This window comes from Protomyctophum parallelum (assembly GCF_964188405.1).
Source record: "Protomyctophum parallelum genome assembly, chromosome: 20".
Classification (NCBI taxonomy): Eukaryota; Metazoa; Chordata; class Actinopteri; order Myctophiformes; family Myctophidae; genus Protomyctophum; species Protomyctophum parallelum.
This window is the reverse complement of record NC_139718.1, coordinates 33,574,928-33,589,491: the sequence shown is the minus strand read 5'-3', so window position 1 is coordinate 33,589,491 and position 14,564 is coordinate 33,574,928. Positions and strand designations below refer to the sequence as shown.

Here is a 14,564-nt window from a genome sequence, read left to right as displayed (position 1 = left end):
TCAGCAGATCTACAAGGTCGCAGCGCAGCACAGAGTGCCGAGCTTGTAGATCTGCTATTTATCAATAGCTAACATAGCTAACAACTAGCCAACATAATGCGTAAAACACCAAAGGGGGCGTCCTGTTAACAGTGCATAAGTTACTATGAGGAGCTCTGCCTTCATAGACACAAAGCAACACAGAGTGACCAGAGCCTTGAGCTCATATAGCGCATCAATCTGCTGTTTTTGAAATGTCGTGAAGATTTGTGCAAATCTTTGAATATTATAGTCTAGGAACAACAAGGAGTGACATGCAGTAAAGGCCGTCGGGATCGGGAGTCGAGCCTGCGGCACACTGCCAGACTGGGCTATACCGGTCCAAGGTGCCTGGACCGCTGAGCCACGGCCCACGCCAAATACATATATATATATATATATATATATATATATATATAATATTGTCGGCCCTTGACATGAAAACGTTTAAGAACCACTGATATAGCAGTAGGGGTGTCAAACAAAAATCGATTCGAATTAGAATCGCGATTCCAAAAAGAAAAGATCAGCTTACAGTTACAGTTTTCACTACATGGTGTTTGTGATATGAAATGTAAGCTTACCCTAATCACAGTAAATATCATGCCTTCAGTCATTTTCTAGTTACTGTAGTCAGTACTAGTCACTTCAGATCAGCACAGCTGTATTGTATTCATTGTAGTATTGAATCGAGAATCATTTTGAATAGACAATCGTTTTCCAATCTGGAATAAAAATCGGAATCGAATCGTGGGACACCCGAAGATTCACAGCCCTACGTATATAGCAGTTTTTCCAGAAACCTGTTAGGATTTAGAAGACATTTAGCAGAATCCGCCTGAGGTCTTTAATGGGTTAAAATAAGGTATTTGGTATCAGGGGCTTTCCACGAGATTAAACTACAACGCCTCTGACCACGTGTGACATGTATTGTACAGGTAGGACATCAAAGCAGTGGCCTTTTATTCCCCTGTCACACAGACAGTACAGAGGCCTGTTAGATCTCTCCGACGCCCGTATATGGCCTACGTGTCAGTCATTGTTGTCCAATGACCTCCAGCTACAGTACGTTCCTATTTAACAATAGTTTCAAAGCGACTGAGGATATTTATCTCCCAGTGTTATAAATTAGCGTGAGGTTTTTGCTGATTCAACAGGTTTTAACTCATTATGTGTCTGGTCTGCCGAGTATTACAGGGGTGACTAATGACAACCAAGTACTCACACATGGAGGAAGTGTATTATAGTCATTTATTCTATTGGCTTTTTTTGTTTTGTTTCCAAAACATGGCATCATGACTAAATAATAAAAAAATATATACACGTAATCACAAACATTACAAGTTAAAGTATTGGTTCTCTGGAAGTCTGGATTGTGTATGCTTTTAAATGTTGTTAATCTTGCAAAAAAACCCGAAACTAACAGAGACCAGAGTAGCAGCAATGTGTATAGTAGTATGATGTTTACATTTCCCCATTAACTACATTAACACATCCATCCATGCCTAATTTAGAGCATGCCATTATAGCTGAAGATTGTTTAGAAAAAGAAATGTCAGAAATGTTCAAATGTTTTCAGATGAAGTGGACTTGTAATTGGAGTTTTTGACTCATAACAAACGATTCACCTCAATTTGACACGACAAAACTAAACTAAACCATGTACGCGTTGTGGGCCGCAGGGAGTGTGAATGCTTCTCTAGGTGTGTGAGGTCCTCAGGTGAACGCCAAAGATACTTTTGTTTGTTATAAAAACACTTCAAACGTGCTATATGTGGGCCGTAGATCAAAGATAGTTCACACTTTGTCTTCCATAAGCCGCCTGCAGCATGGCAGACCACACACACACACACACACACACACACACACACGAACACACACACACACGCACACACACACACACACACACACACACACACACGCACAGGATTCTAAAAGAGTGCCAGCCGACCCCGCATTGGGAGGTCAGGGAATGGCTGACGCTTGCGTTGAATAGGGTTCGGGGAGGATCCCATCCCCGCTGCCAGCGCAATTTGTCAAAAGGGAACAATGGCCTGTGAGTCGTGACAGTTGAAAAATAAACCGCACAGTAGATCAGAGCTTTTAGAGCCCCGCTGGATGCCACCCTGTTGTGGTCAGACAGACGCTGAACGAGAAAGAGAGAACTGTCTCTTTTTAGTCATCAGCTTCAAGACAGCTAGGGGATCAACCTCTCACTCGCGCACTCGCTCTCTCTCTCTCTCTCTGTCTCTCTTTGTCTCTCTCTCGACAGTACGAGTGAGGGTTGAATCATCCCTGCCTGCCTGTGTGTTTGTGTGCGTTAATAATCACCCAATGAGTGAGCACCGTCTATCTCGCATGCCATAATACAGTGTGACAGTGTTAGTGTACTTGTGTGTCTTTGTGTGTGTGTGTGTGGGCATGCGTGTGTGCGTGCATGTGTGTGCAGACACACACAGGTGTGCATACTGCCTGTGTATAATAATAACAATCTTATCCACTTTAATTACAGTATAGGCCTACTTTGGCTATTCAAAAATAGGCGATCTAGCTCATAGATCAGCTAACAATTTAGAAAAAAAGTGTTGATACATTTTGAAATGTGTGAAAGAAATTAGCAACATTTCTCCAACATAAAAAGGAAGATTATTTTGGCCATAATGACATGCCGAAATATAGGTTAAAATATAGGGACACCATGTTGAAAGTGGTTACAATATAGGTTAAAATATAGGGACACCATGTTGAAATTGGTTACAATATACAGTAGGTTAAAATATAGGCACACCATGTTGAAAGTGGTTACAATATACAGTAGGTTAAAATATAGGGACACCATGTTGAAAGTGGTTAAAATATAGGGACACCATGTTGAAAGTGGTTAAAATATAGGTTAAAATATAGGGACACCATGTTGAAAGTGCACATGCACGCAGTCTCACACACACACACACACACACGCACACACACACGCACGCACACACGCACGCACGCACGCACGCACGCACGCACGCACGCACACCTGGCTATCCACCTCGAGTCATTTCACCACATCAAAAAGAGGCTCCCGGGCAAACTCACCTTCACTTTACCTCCGAGGGGGAGGGTGACTCAGCCGCCCCAGCACATCTGCAATGTTTTTGTTTTCACTACGTTTCCCATCTATCCCTGCCCTCCCCGTCACTCAGTCATCTGTCATCGTGTCTTGACAGTCGTGGGTGCAAGGTTCCATGACGCCATGAGCCTTTACCGTAAAGGCTCTTCTGTTAGTCATGCCAGAGGGTTCACATACGACTTGAGGCCAGAGGCCATGGAAGGTGTGTGTGTGTGGAGAGAGAGAGAGAGAGAGAGAGAGAGAGAGAGAGAGAGACATTGAAGAAGTGTTTCACACCTCATGGTGGTCTGAACTAGATGGACTACATGCACACACAGAGGTGATGTGTAGGCTGTTTCACTCAGTCTGTACACATCTATTTAGCAACAAAAAAAAGACTGCTTAAGACCTGATGCCGATTCTACAAATGCCTTCTAAATCCTAGCAGTTTCCTGAAAAATGTACGTTATAGAGATAAGGTTATTAAACACTGGGATATTTACTTGCGACCCATATTAGTTTTTTGTCAATGACCCAAAATGGGCCGTGACCCTATGTTTGGGAAACACTGGCGGTGTGTGTGTGTGTGTGTGTGTGTGTGTGTGTGAGTGACTGTGTGTGTGTGTATGTGCGAGTGTGCGTGCGTACAACACACATGCGTGCATGTGTGCGCACATTAGAGCTGCTCAATCCATTGAGATTGTTAAATCTCTACTTAAAGCTCACCTTTTCTCTCTAATTTCAATGGATAGGTATTCTTGTTGTCTATATGTCTCCTGTTTGTACATGCTATGTTCCTTGTTTGTCTTTATCTGCTCGATGTGACTTGCATTGTTTTATTTTCTCATGTGAAGCACTTTGATCATTGTCTGAAATGTATAAATAAAGTTTGAGTTGAATTGATTTTAATGCTTTTCACTCATGAGTTTGCTGGGTGGTGTGTGTGTGTGCGTGTGATTCATCACCTCAGACTCATTGCAGCAGAACACATCAGAGGTTCTGTAGAAATCTGGGTCCAGGTCTGGAATGGCCGGTGCTGGGTTGAATATGGTGGTCACTGGGACGAGAGGGGAGACAATCCAAGCACAGGATGAACATTATACCGCAGGAAGCAATCTGATTGGTTGAAACGGCCTTCTAGCCGTGGATCAAACCAGCACCATTCACCGCCTAATCAAAACAAAGAATTCAGCTGCTCTGTTTTCCCAGAGCGCTAAAGCAAACTCGGTGGCTAGGCTAGCTAGTTTCTTGGGACATTTGTGGTCGTAGTGACTACATCTGTCAGTAAACAAATATTATTATTTTCTTAGTTTTAAGGGTAACTGTTGTATAATTGCAATATTACACTCGAGGGTGTGGTTTAACGTGATTATTGCCACTTCAGTGATGCTTGCGGGACTCGACTTTGTCTCGTTCCTTACCGCATCACTGTCGTGGCAATAATCACGTTAAAACACACCCTCTCGTGTAATATTGCTTAAGTAAAACGCCAATAAAGACGAAAGACAATATTTTGATTCATTTAACCATCCAATTCATTAACCTTAAATCAGTACTGTAGTTTCGTGCCAAGGACCCCCAAATTAATATATATTTGGCTACGCACCCCTATCCTGGAAATGTTCTGTGCCAGGGACCCCCAAAGAAGAGAAGATTTGTGTTAAAACATTCAAAAGGGCTAAAACACATCGTTATTCTCAGGTTATTTATCGAATGCATCCCCATAAGCTGACTCCTTGGCGCCCGTCCACTGATCATCTTCCTGGGGTGACGGGGTCCATGGGAGGACATAAAACACAATACACACAAGCTATTTCATTTTTTTTCCAAATCTACTGTATCTAAAAATAAGGCAATGCGTATTTTTGTAATGCTGTGATCGTTTTATTTTTTTTCTTGTTGCTTTCACTGGTCCATCAAGATCCCGCATTTACCGTAGGGCCGATTCATACTCCTTTTTTACCGCTGTAGTGACAAAATGATTTACCGTAGGGCCGATTCATACTCCTATTTTACCGCTGTAGTGCCGAAATGATTTCGGCTCGTCAGAAATTTTCAGTAGCACCGAAGAGCCGACTTTATGACGTCACATTGTAGGCTCTACAGAGGCGGTATGAATCGCGCCTTAGGGGTTGAAACAAAGGCTATAGGAGGGGGCCATCGATGCAGGCTACACTCTAATGGAAGAAGCTGCAATAAGCAGCCACCCCGACGCCGTTCAGAGACCGCATTAGCATTCCCTGAAGAAAAAAACCCATAATAATACCGGGGGGGGGGGGGGGAGGCCCGGGGAGATATGGCCTTACATGCTGTATGCTGTGCTGTAGGATGTGCATTTAATGTGTGGGTGTGTACTGACCCTTTGTGTGTGTGTGGGTGTGTGTCTGTGTGTGTGTGTGTGTGAGGAGAGAGAGAGAGCGAGAAAGCGAGAGTGATATGAGGACAGACCGACAGAGAGACAATGTTTTTGAGATGTTGCACATCAATGTCTTTCTTATGCATATTCATGAGATGAATGCATTAATTCACTCTAATACAGCGCTGCCTGTGTAAAGCATGTGAGAAGATAAGCCTAGTCGACAAAGTGGTGAATTATGATATCTCCATGTACACATTAAAGGCAAAGCCCAATGTTTGTGCGTGCGTGTGCATGTCTGTGCGTGTCTGTGTGTGTGTGTGCGCATATTTGTGTGGGTGTGTGTATGTGCGTGTGTGTTAGCAAAGTACACATTTTGTGTCGTTGGTGACATCAAAGTCTGTGGGGTTGTTAGATGTGTACGGTATGCTGGCTGTGTTGCACATGCCTGCGTGCACACGTGCGTGTGTCTGTGCTCACTGTGTGTGTGCTGCGTGGGTGCACGAGAGCAGCTGCGTGGGTTTGCGCAGGGCTTTGGCCACCTGGCGCTTTGAGGTGGATGCTGGGTAGCTCGCAAGTGAGAGTGAAACAGCGTGTCGCACACACACACACACACACACACACACACACGCACAGACAGACATGCACAGACATGCACACGCACGCACACACAAACATTGGGCAAGCGCAGTGGTGTCTACGTACATTTACTCAAGTGCTGTACTTAAGTACACATTTGACAAAAGTATTTGACAACTTTAGTTACTTAACTTACTAGTTAATTATTATTAAAATCACTTCAGCCCTACATACATTTTGGCCATTTGAAAATAGCCAACCCAATATACAACCTCACAATTTGTGAGGTTGTAGAGCTGATATTTTCTAAAGATTTTTGAGTGGTGCAACCACTCCCTTACGGAGCTACTGTATGTGTGTGCGTGTGGCTGGGTGGGTGGCTGGCTGGGTCTGAGCACGAAAACAGCATGGATGTTTTTTATACATTTTATACTGAAAAGTATAAAATATATCTATTTGAAAAGTTGTGAAATGGGAATGGGAATTTCTACTAAGTTAAGTTAAGTGCATTGCGATGCCAATACTGCCAATACTTTTGTACCAGTGAAATTTAACTACCGGCCTTTTACTCGTATATCAGAGTATTTCTATATTGCAGTACTGACTCCACTGGTACTGTTCATGTTCACTGTATATCAGAGTATTTCTATATTGCAGTACTGACTCCACTGGTACTGTTCAGTGCACCGAGAGGAGCCGGCTAAGCCCACGTACGTCATCAGCGTGAAGCTGGGCTGGGAGGACATCGCCGTACCCGCTCTGCATGTTGGATCACACCTCTGTTTCCATCTCTCTGCTTTCCAAAGCCAGGGAGATCTCTGGATGGTGCCTGCATGCCTCCTATAGGCTGGTTTCCAGCCTGATTCGCTGCGTTCCGTGAATTTGTTTTGTCACATAATTCGCTATACTCAGTCTGGAGAGTCTCCTATCTCCAAGGTAGGCGGGACATGCCAAAACTGAGAGAATCGACCAGAGGCTTCTGATTGGTCTGTGCGGGTTGGGACAAAAAACACCAGTTTGACAGTTTGTATCAATGCGCTACTGCTGCTGTCGACCTCATTCGACATCGCCGTATTCACTAAACTCACCCCGCACAGCCGGCAGATTGTTTTTGTACTAGTACTGAATCAGACAGTGGAACTATTTTTTTCAACAGTGAGAAAAGCATGGACAGTGACGCTGGCTACGCTCCTGCAGATGTCTGTCTGGATTTCGCAACCTCCCTCCCTCTTTTCATCTTCTTTCACAGAGACAGAACTTATCTTTGAGGGGCACTAGCCCCTCCTATGTCCATATTTCAGGGTGTGTGTAAACACAAACATTGTCCTAACACAAACACTGAATGCCATTGATAATGAATGGCCAGCTTTGATCGTTTGTCCCAACACAAACATTAAAATGCCATTGATAATGAATGGCCAGTTTTGAGTCTTTGTGTTTGAGTTTTGAATTAAGTGGCTATCCACTATCCATTTAGATTTTAGCTGTGTAACATCACTGCAGAGCACAATACGGCTGCTCCTCGGTTTGAATGACTCCCGTCATCTCTGTCATTCTCTTATACTTAAGGCTTATTCATACTTCAGTTTTAAGTGGTTTGGAAAACTACAACATGACGTCATGCCGCGGTGATAAGCCACTTACCGCTCACCCAAACTCTCTGTTTTTACTATAACCACCGTTTCGGTGGTCACCTTATCACCTAAAACTGGCATATAGTCCTTTACTCCTCTAGCTAATTAATTTATGCTGCGCCGCATGGCTGGGTCCCTCGCCTGGGTCCCTCGCCTGAAACAGAAAAAACGTAAAATTAGGCTTTACACCCACTTCAGTTCTTTCTTTCTAGTTTCTTTCTCTCTCTCTGGCTGGCTGGTGCAACACAGCCACGGTGTCACGTCTATAGTGCGACAGCTAACAGCGTAGCTTGAAAAGGAAGACATGTAGGCCTGCTGTTGCCTCTCCCTCGCATATCATCTCCCGTTTCTGTCTGCCATCTGTGGTGTGACCACGAACGTTCATGTCAATCACGTCACTGTGGCAGCCACTGCCAAGTGTCGCTGGAGAAATGTGCGAAATGCACCAACCCCCCCCCCCCCCCCAAAAAAAATAAATAAAAGGAAGGAGGCTTGTGTGTAATGTCGAAAATAGCCAATCTACAAGCTCATGGAGCACTGTGAGCTTGTAGATTGGCTATTTTCGGTAGGGATGCACCGATCTATTGGCCACATATCGGTAGGCCTATCGGACGATACAGTTATCTGTCAATATCAGTATCGGTAAATAAAACTGACATTAACCAATGGCAGTAGCTGATATTTTATCTGTTGTGCTGCTTCTTCGCCTGGAAAGGAGCCAGCTTAGGTGGTTCGGGCATCTGGTTAAGATGCCTCCTGGGCGTCTCCCTATAGGGAGGTCCTCGAGGCACGTCCCATGGGAGGAGACCCCGGGGCAGACCAAGGCGCAGTTGGAGGAAACACATCGACTCACTGGCCTTGGAACGTCTCGGGATCCCCCAGATCCCCCCCACTAATGTTGCTCTCGAGAGGGAAGTCTGGAGCTCTCCGGTGGAGCTGTTACCCCCGTGACCCGACTATGGATAAGCGGTTGAAGATGGATGGATGTATAAGCATACATTTTGCGTTGGCTATCTTGGTGTGTTGGTTATCTGCAGCCTACCAAGCTGTATTAGATTCTGAACATTTATTTCTTGTATAAATTTCCCTGGCACAAAAGGGGAAAATAAAAGCAACAAAAACCAAAAAATACTGGCATTGGTATCAGGCCAATCATTTCCATATCGGTGCGTCCCTAATTTTCGGCAAAGCAAAAATCGCATGAAGTGGCTCTTGCCGCGCTTCGTATTCTAAGCAGGCCGAGCAGCCGGCATACGGCCCCTGCGACTCTGCGAGTGAAACTTCCTTGTAGACGGATGCACATCTGTCTGATGTACCGAGCTACTACTGCAGGTGTCACAGTAATAGACATGTCGGTGTCAGCCTCAGGTCACTATGTGCTCTCTGCCTTTCACTCCAGGCGTCCTCAAAATCAGTGTGTTGCGCGCACGCGCACACACGCACACACACACACGCACACGCACACACACACACACACACACACACACACACACACACACACACACACACACACACACACACACACAGTCCAGTGCACCCTGCCCACCCTCCCCTCCTTCACAAACACATAAACACAGCTGCTGGGACAGATGTGGAAACCCTGTGATCCACACACACACACTGAGTCATGTCTGGCACGGTGTATGTGTCATGACTCTCTTGGGTTCAAGGTTCGGGAGCTGATTGCAGATGTTTTGTAGGATCTAAACAGACACACAACACGGGCCCCAGTAGTTAAAACTGCAGGCATACAGCTGTTTTTTCCCCACCCTTTCTTTTACTTATGGAGAGAGCAGTGGTGAAACTGGAAAGTAACCAAGTACATGGTGATGATGGTGATTGTATTTTTGAGGGGCGTCTTACACACACACACACACACACACACATTACATTCAGATTGACAATGAATGGAGAATTTGCCTCATAATGTGGACGAGCAAATCGGCATTTTTTTTCCCATTGACAATGAATGGATCATGTACGAATGGATGGTGATGTAGGCCTATGTATAAGAGCACCCCTCACTTCACACAGGTGTGATTCTTTTCCCTTATTTTATTTATTTATTAATTTAATTGAGTATTTTCCATTTTCAAGAGTTTTCTTTCTACGTACTCCACTACATCTCAGAGGCAAATGTACTTTTACTCCACCACTACAATTATTTGACAGCTTTAGTTAGGCTACTATACTGTATACCTGTAGTTACTTTGTAACTAGTGATTATTGTAACAAAATAAGTACAAAATATACATGAACCACTCCAGCCCTATACTGTACTTTATTTGAACTATTACTGTACTATTTGATGACCATGCACTTTTTTTTTGTAATACCGGAGCATTTACTTGTAACAAGAAAGAGTATTTCTAATACATTGTGGAGTAACCACACACTGGGGTGAAATGAGATGATGAGTTAGGGGATGAAAAAGAAAATAACCTAAGCCAACGGTGTGTGCAGAGTGAGAAAGACAAAACCCTGACACGCACGCACACACGCAGGGTACAGACCTACGCATGAGTCACCATCAGTGAGTATCTAAAAGGGCTTTTACAGGCTCTAATTGCATCTGGCGAGGAATGTAAAAGCCTGCCTCATTATACACACAGACCAGGAAGAGAGGAGGAGGAGATGGAGGGAAGAAAGGAAATTGGAAAATGTAGTCACTTTCCAGTTGGAGTCGGAATTCATTTTGTATAGGCTATCGTTGCTGTCGGGCAGATTAATTACCTTGACACAGATTTCATATACTGTGTGTGTATATATATATATATATATATATATATATATTAGTGAAGTTGTTAAGTGTGTGTGGTTTTTATAAATATTGAACCAATTATTAAAAGTATTAACAAGAGCTAAATAACGAAATAATACCTACATTTGATTTATTGGAAAACAAGTTTTCCACACAACAGAGACAATATCAAAATGCTATTCAGTGATACAATAGGCCTATACTGTATATGTATAAACAATCGTGCAATCGTTTTTCTAAAAATGTATCCGTCCTGTATCAAGGTCAGGTCCGGACGAAATGTACCTTTTGGGACATATTTACAGTACGCGTGTGGTTGGATGGTGATGGGAGTTTGCGCAGCAGACCTAGCAGTTACATCACACACCCACGTCATTAAGCCCTTGCTGCCAAAGCCATTAACACCCGTTCTCCCTCGAGATCGCCATTCGCACAATGCCCAGGCAGGCACTGCCATGCCGAGGTGCCACCGTTCGATGCTGTTCCGTGCTGACGTCGGCCGGGCCTCGCAGGTTTAGCGCCGACATATCTGGGATATTCAGGGAGTGTGTGTGTGTGTGTGTGTCGCCGCATGAGGCCATCTGGGCATCCCATCTGCAACACTGCTGCGGCAGTACGACTCTGTTCACCGCGGCGCCCCACATGCCACCACGCGATTACTGGCGACAGCCCCCCCCCCCCCTGAAGTGACGCCCAGGACTGCTAATAATAATATAGTAGGTACAATAGGTACAGAAATATTACAAAAAAAAAATCTAAATATAGATGCTGCTTAGGAATATTCAGGGGGGAGGAAGAAGGAGGCAGTGGAGAAAGATGAAAAGTAGGAAGAGTGGGAAGACAAAAATAATGAGAAATACAGTAGTTTTTCTGTTCATCTGCAGAATTGTCCAGATCAAAAATGATCATTAAATCTTTAAGTCATGTGTTTCTAGTTGTTCACGCAGCGCCAGGTGTTCATTCAGGTCTTTGACTCAACCTTTGGCACTGTTTGAATGTTTGTTTAAAAATGTTCTAGTATAATAAAAGAAAAGTAACTTGGGGGAAATCACAATATCGAATCAAATCGCAATATAATTAGGAATCGCAATATAAATCAAATCGGCAACCTATAGGTAACGATATCGTATCGAATCCCACCCCCCTTGCACAGTTAAAATCCTCAAAAGTTGAGACTAAACCCATTCTGGACGGGGACCCCTTTTGGTGTTAGCATTACGTTATGCTTTAGCTATTGAAAAATAGCAGATCTACAAGATCATAGCGCGCCACCGAGTGGCGCGCTACGAGCTTGTGGGTCTGCTATTTTTGAAAAATCGAAGAACGACTGACATAGAAACATGACTTTTTCAGAAAACTGTCATTTTCAAGCAGACATTTTTTGAATCTAATCTCAGGTCAGTAATTGTCACACAGAAAGCCCATTGCGTGCGCCGCGCCGTGTGGCGTTCCCTCACCGTGGTTGTGGCGCGCCAGGCGGAGCGCCTGCAGGGACGCCTCGGGGCTGATCTCCAGCTGACAGACCAACACCTTGGACAGACGGAGGGCCGGCAGGACCCCCTGCAGCTCTGCACCGCTCAGCAGCATGTTGGCACCGGCCACGATCATGATCAGATTCTTACCTGAGGCGCGCGCGCGCGCGCTGCGCGCGCGCGCGCGCACACGCACGCACGCACGCACGCACGCACGCACGCACGCACGCACGCACGCACACACACACACACACAAACACACACAGCACACAGGCAAGCACGCAGGCACATGCATAATAACGTAAACCAAATTAACCAGGGTTGTCCCGATCGGATCGGGTGACCGGAAATCGGCTCCGATCACATGGTTTTCAAAAGAGGAGAAAAGGTCGGATTTTTAATTGTCTAATGTAAATCTCAAAGAAAGATAGTATAAGCAATGAGATTTCATAAAAACGGTTGTGTTTATGCTAGTTGTTTTCCTTCTGGTCCCAGTCAGAGATCGTCAAACAAAGACTAGGCACACTCAGAGGCGTGGAAGACACCTATGATGAAAACAAATGATGGCATATAGGTGTCTAACTTAACTTCAGTTCTATAAGCTGTAGAACTGTATTCACTCTAATTAACCAATACATCATTATTATTATTATTTATTTTTTTTGCAAAAAAACCTGATCGGGACATCCCTATTTTGTTAAGACATGAGGCCGATTCTACAAATGCCTTCTATATCGTTAGTTCTGATGCAAGTTATGTAATGTAAATTTAATTCAACATTTATTTGGAGTCCAATTATCATTGTTGGCTGACTTACACAGAAATCTAATTTTCTTTCTTAGTTCCACAGGAAAATAGGGGCCAGGGCTATTCCAAAGCCAGAGAGAATAAATATGAGTTAAAATGTACTGCCCATAAAAAAGGACATAGAAACACAATCATTTATTTAGTTCCCATTCTTTTTTCTAGCTAGCTGTTTCCATTTCTCTCAATCAGTGAAGTACGTGAAATGAATTGGATTTGACTTGTACTTGACATTGAGTTCATACTACTCCTTCATATTGGTTTTCCATTTCTCTCTATGTAATTTCTTTAAACAAATTCAGCTGTATGTGTATAATATATATGTATTGTATATATATTTATATATTATATATATATATACACACACATACATACAGTATATGGTTGCAGAGCAATTATTACATTATATTATTTTACTGTAGCATGTGGGTGTATTGGGTTAGGCATTTAAACCTTTCCTACTGTATACAGTATGTCAAAGTAAAATGGTTAAAATGGGCTGTAGAAACTGTACTGTGTACTGTACAGGCATGGATGCTATTTAACTGAGACTTGCTGATACTAACTCAATGTTGAGTCAGTGACGCAGGTGAATGTATACGTACGCTGCAAATGGCTCTGCACATTGTGTGCACAAGGAGAGAGAGAGAGAGAGAGAGAGAGAGAGAGGAGAGAGAGAGCAAAGTAAAGAGTAAAAGAACATGCATGTGTGTCTTTGATTCCTGTTATTTGGCGAGCTTGTCAAAATATCACACTCACCTTCGTCGTTGACCATAATGGAGGCTATTCCTGTGGCTGCCGCAGAGGTCCGCCACACAAAATCTGCAGATAGAGAGAGAGAGAGAGAGAGGCGAGACTTTGAATCCATCTTTTGCTTCTCTTTTAAATAAACAAACTAACTTATTTTAGCTTTTTGTGAGGCTAGACAGACGTGATGTACAAATCGTACAGTTCGTTACTGGACTTACGTCTTCTGTACAGTTCGTACAGATCGTATTTCCCGAGGGGCATGACATTCCCCCTTTAAAAGGCAGAATGTCGACTCCACACAGTAATCACTGTTAATGACTTGGAGAAACTTTCAAGCTTTTCACCCACAAATCTCATTCCAAATAAGGGGTATTTCCATTATTCATAAATATTGCCCCTGGTGTTTATTTTTTCACAAATATAAATATAAAAAACAATAACCTAAAAAAACAACAACGTTCAAGGATATTCAAAAGCCTTAGGAGTAATTGAGAAAATTCCCACTGCTCTGTAACCGCGATCACTCCCGTTTTTGCGAAGTTCTTGCCTCACCTGCGTGAACGCTGTTGTCTTTGAAATTCTGGATGTATCTGTCTCCATAGGAATCCTCACCGACCTACAAAAGATTGAATGCGAAACGATTAAAAAGAAAGAAGGAGTCAAACGGGGTCAGACTTGGTTAGCGGCAAACTTTTGAAGAGCGCTACGCTCAAACCTCAGTTGGGTTGGATTCTCTTTGCGCCCTGCCGGCATACTGGCATCATGCCGCCGCTATGCGTGCACGCACCAACACACAAAGTGCACGAGTGCACGCACACGCGGCCAGCCGCGCCAAGCCTTGAAGATATGATGACCCCGCCTTGACGCCTCTTCATGTCCACCTCTCCTCCATTTTTTCGTTCCTCCCCTCCTTCCCCTCTCCCCTTCAACCGCACAGGGATGTCCACATTTGAAATGAGTTGGGGGTGCGGGAGAGGTCCCCCACCCTGCCCCGAGGCGCCCACTTCGAACCCACGCTTTCTCGACAATGTGCCAAAACGCGGGGCGCCACGGCTGCCTGTGATGTTGGGTTTGCTGATGATAGCGGCTGCTTGAC

At 44.1% G+C, this 14,564-nt stretch overlaps 1 protein-coding gene across 1 annotated transcript in view; it reads right to left on the bottom strand.

The window, feature by feature from the left end:
* rbks (ribokinase) overlaps positions 1 to 14,564 on the bottom strand; it is a 42,681-nt gene that overhangs the window by 15,156 nt on the left and 12,961 nt on the right. Inside the window, exons 4-7 of the mRNA XM_083792741.1 lie at positions 14,021 to 14,084; positions 13,478 to 13,540; positions 11,900 to 12,064; positions 4,078 to 4,169 (exon numbers count right to left, since the gene is read on the bottom strand). Coding sequence (XP_083648867.1) covers positions 4,078 to 4,169; positions 11,900 to 12,064; positions 13,478 to 13,540; positions 14,021 to 14,084 — 384 coding nt within the window. The remainder of the gene's footprint in view (positions 1 to 4,077; positions 4,170 to 11,899; positions 12,065 to 13,477; positions 13,541 to 14,020; positions 14,085 to 14,564) is intronic.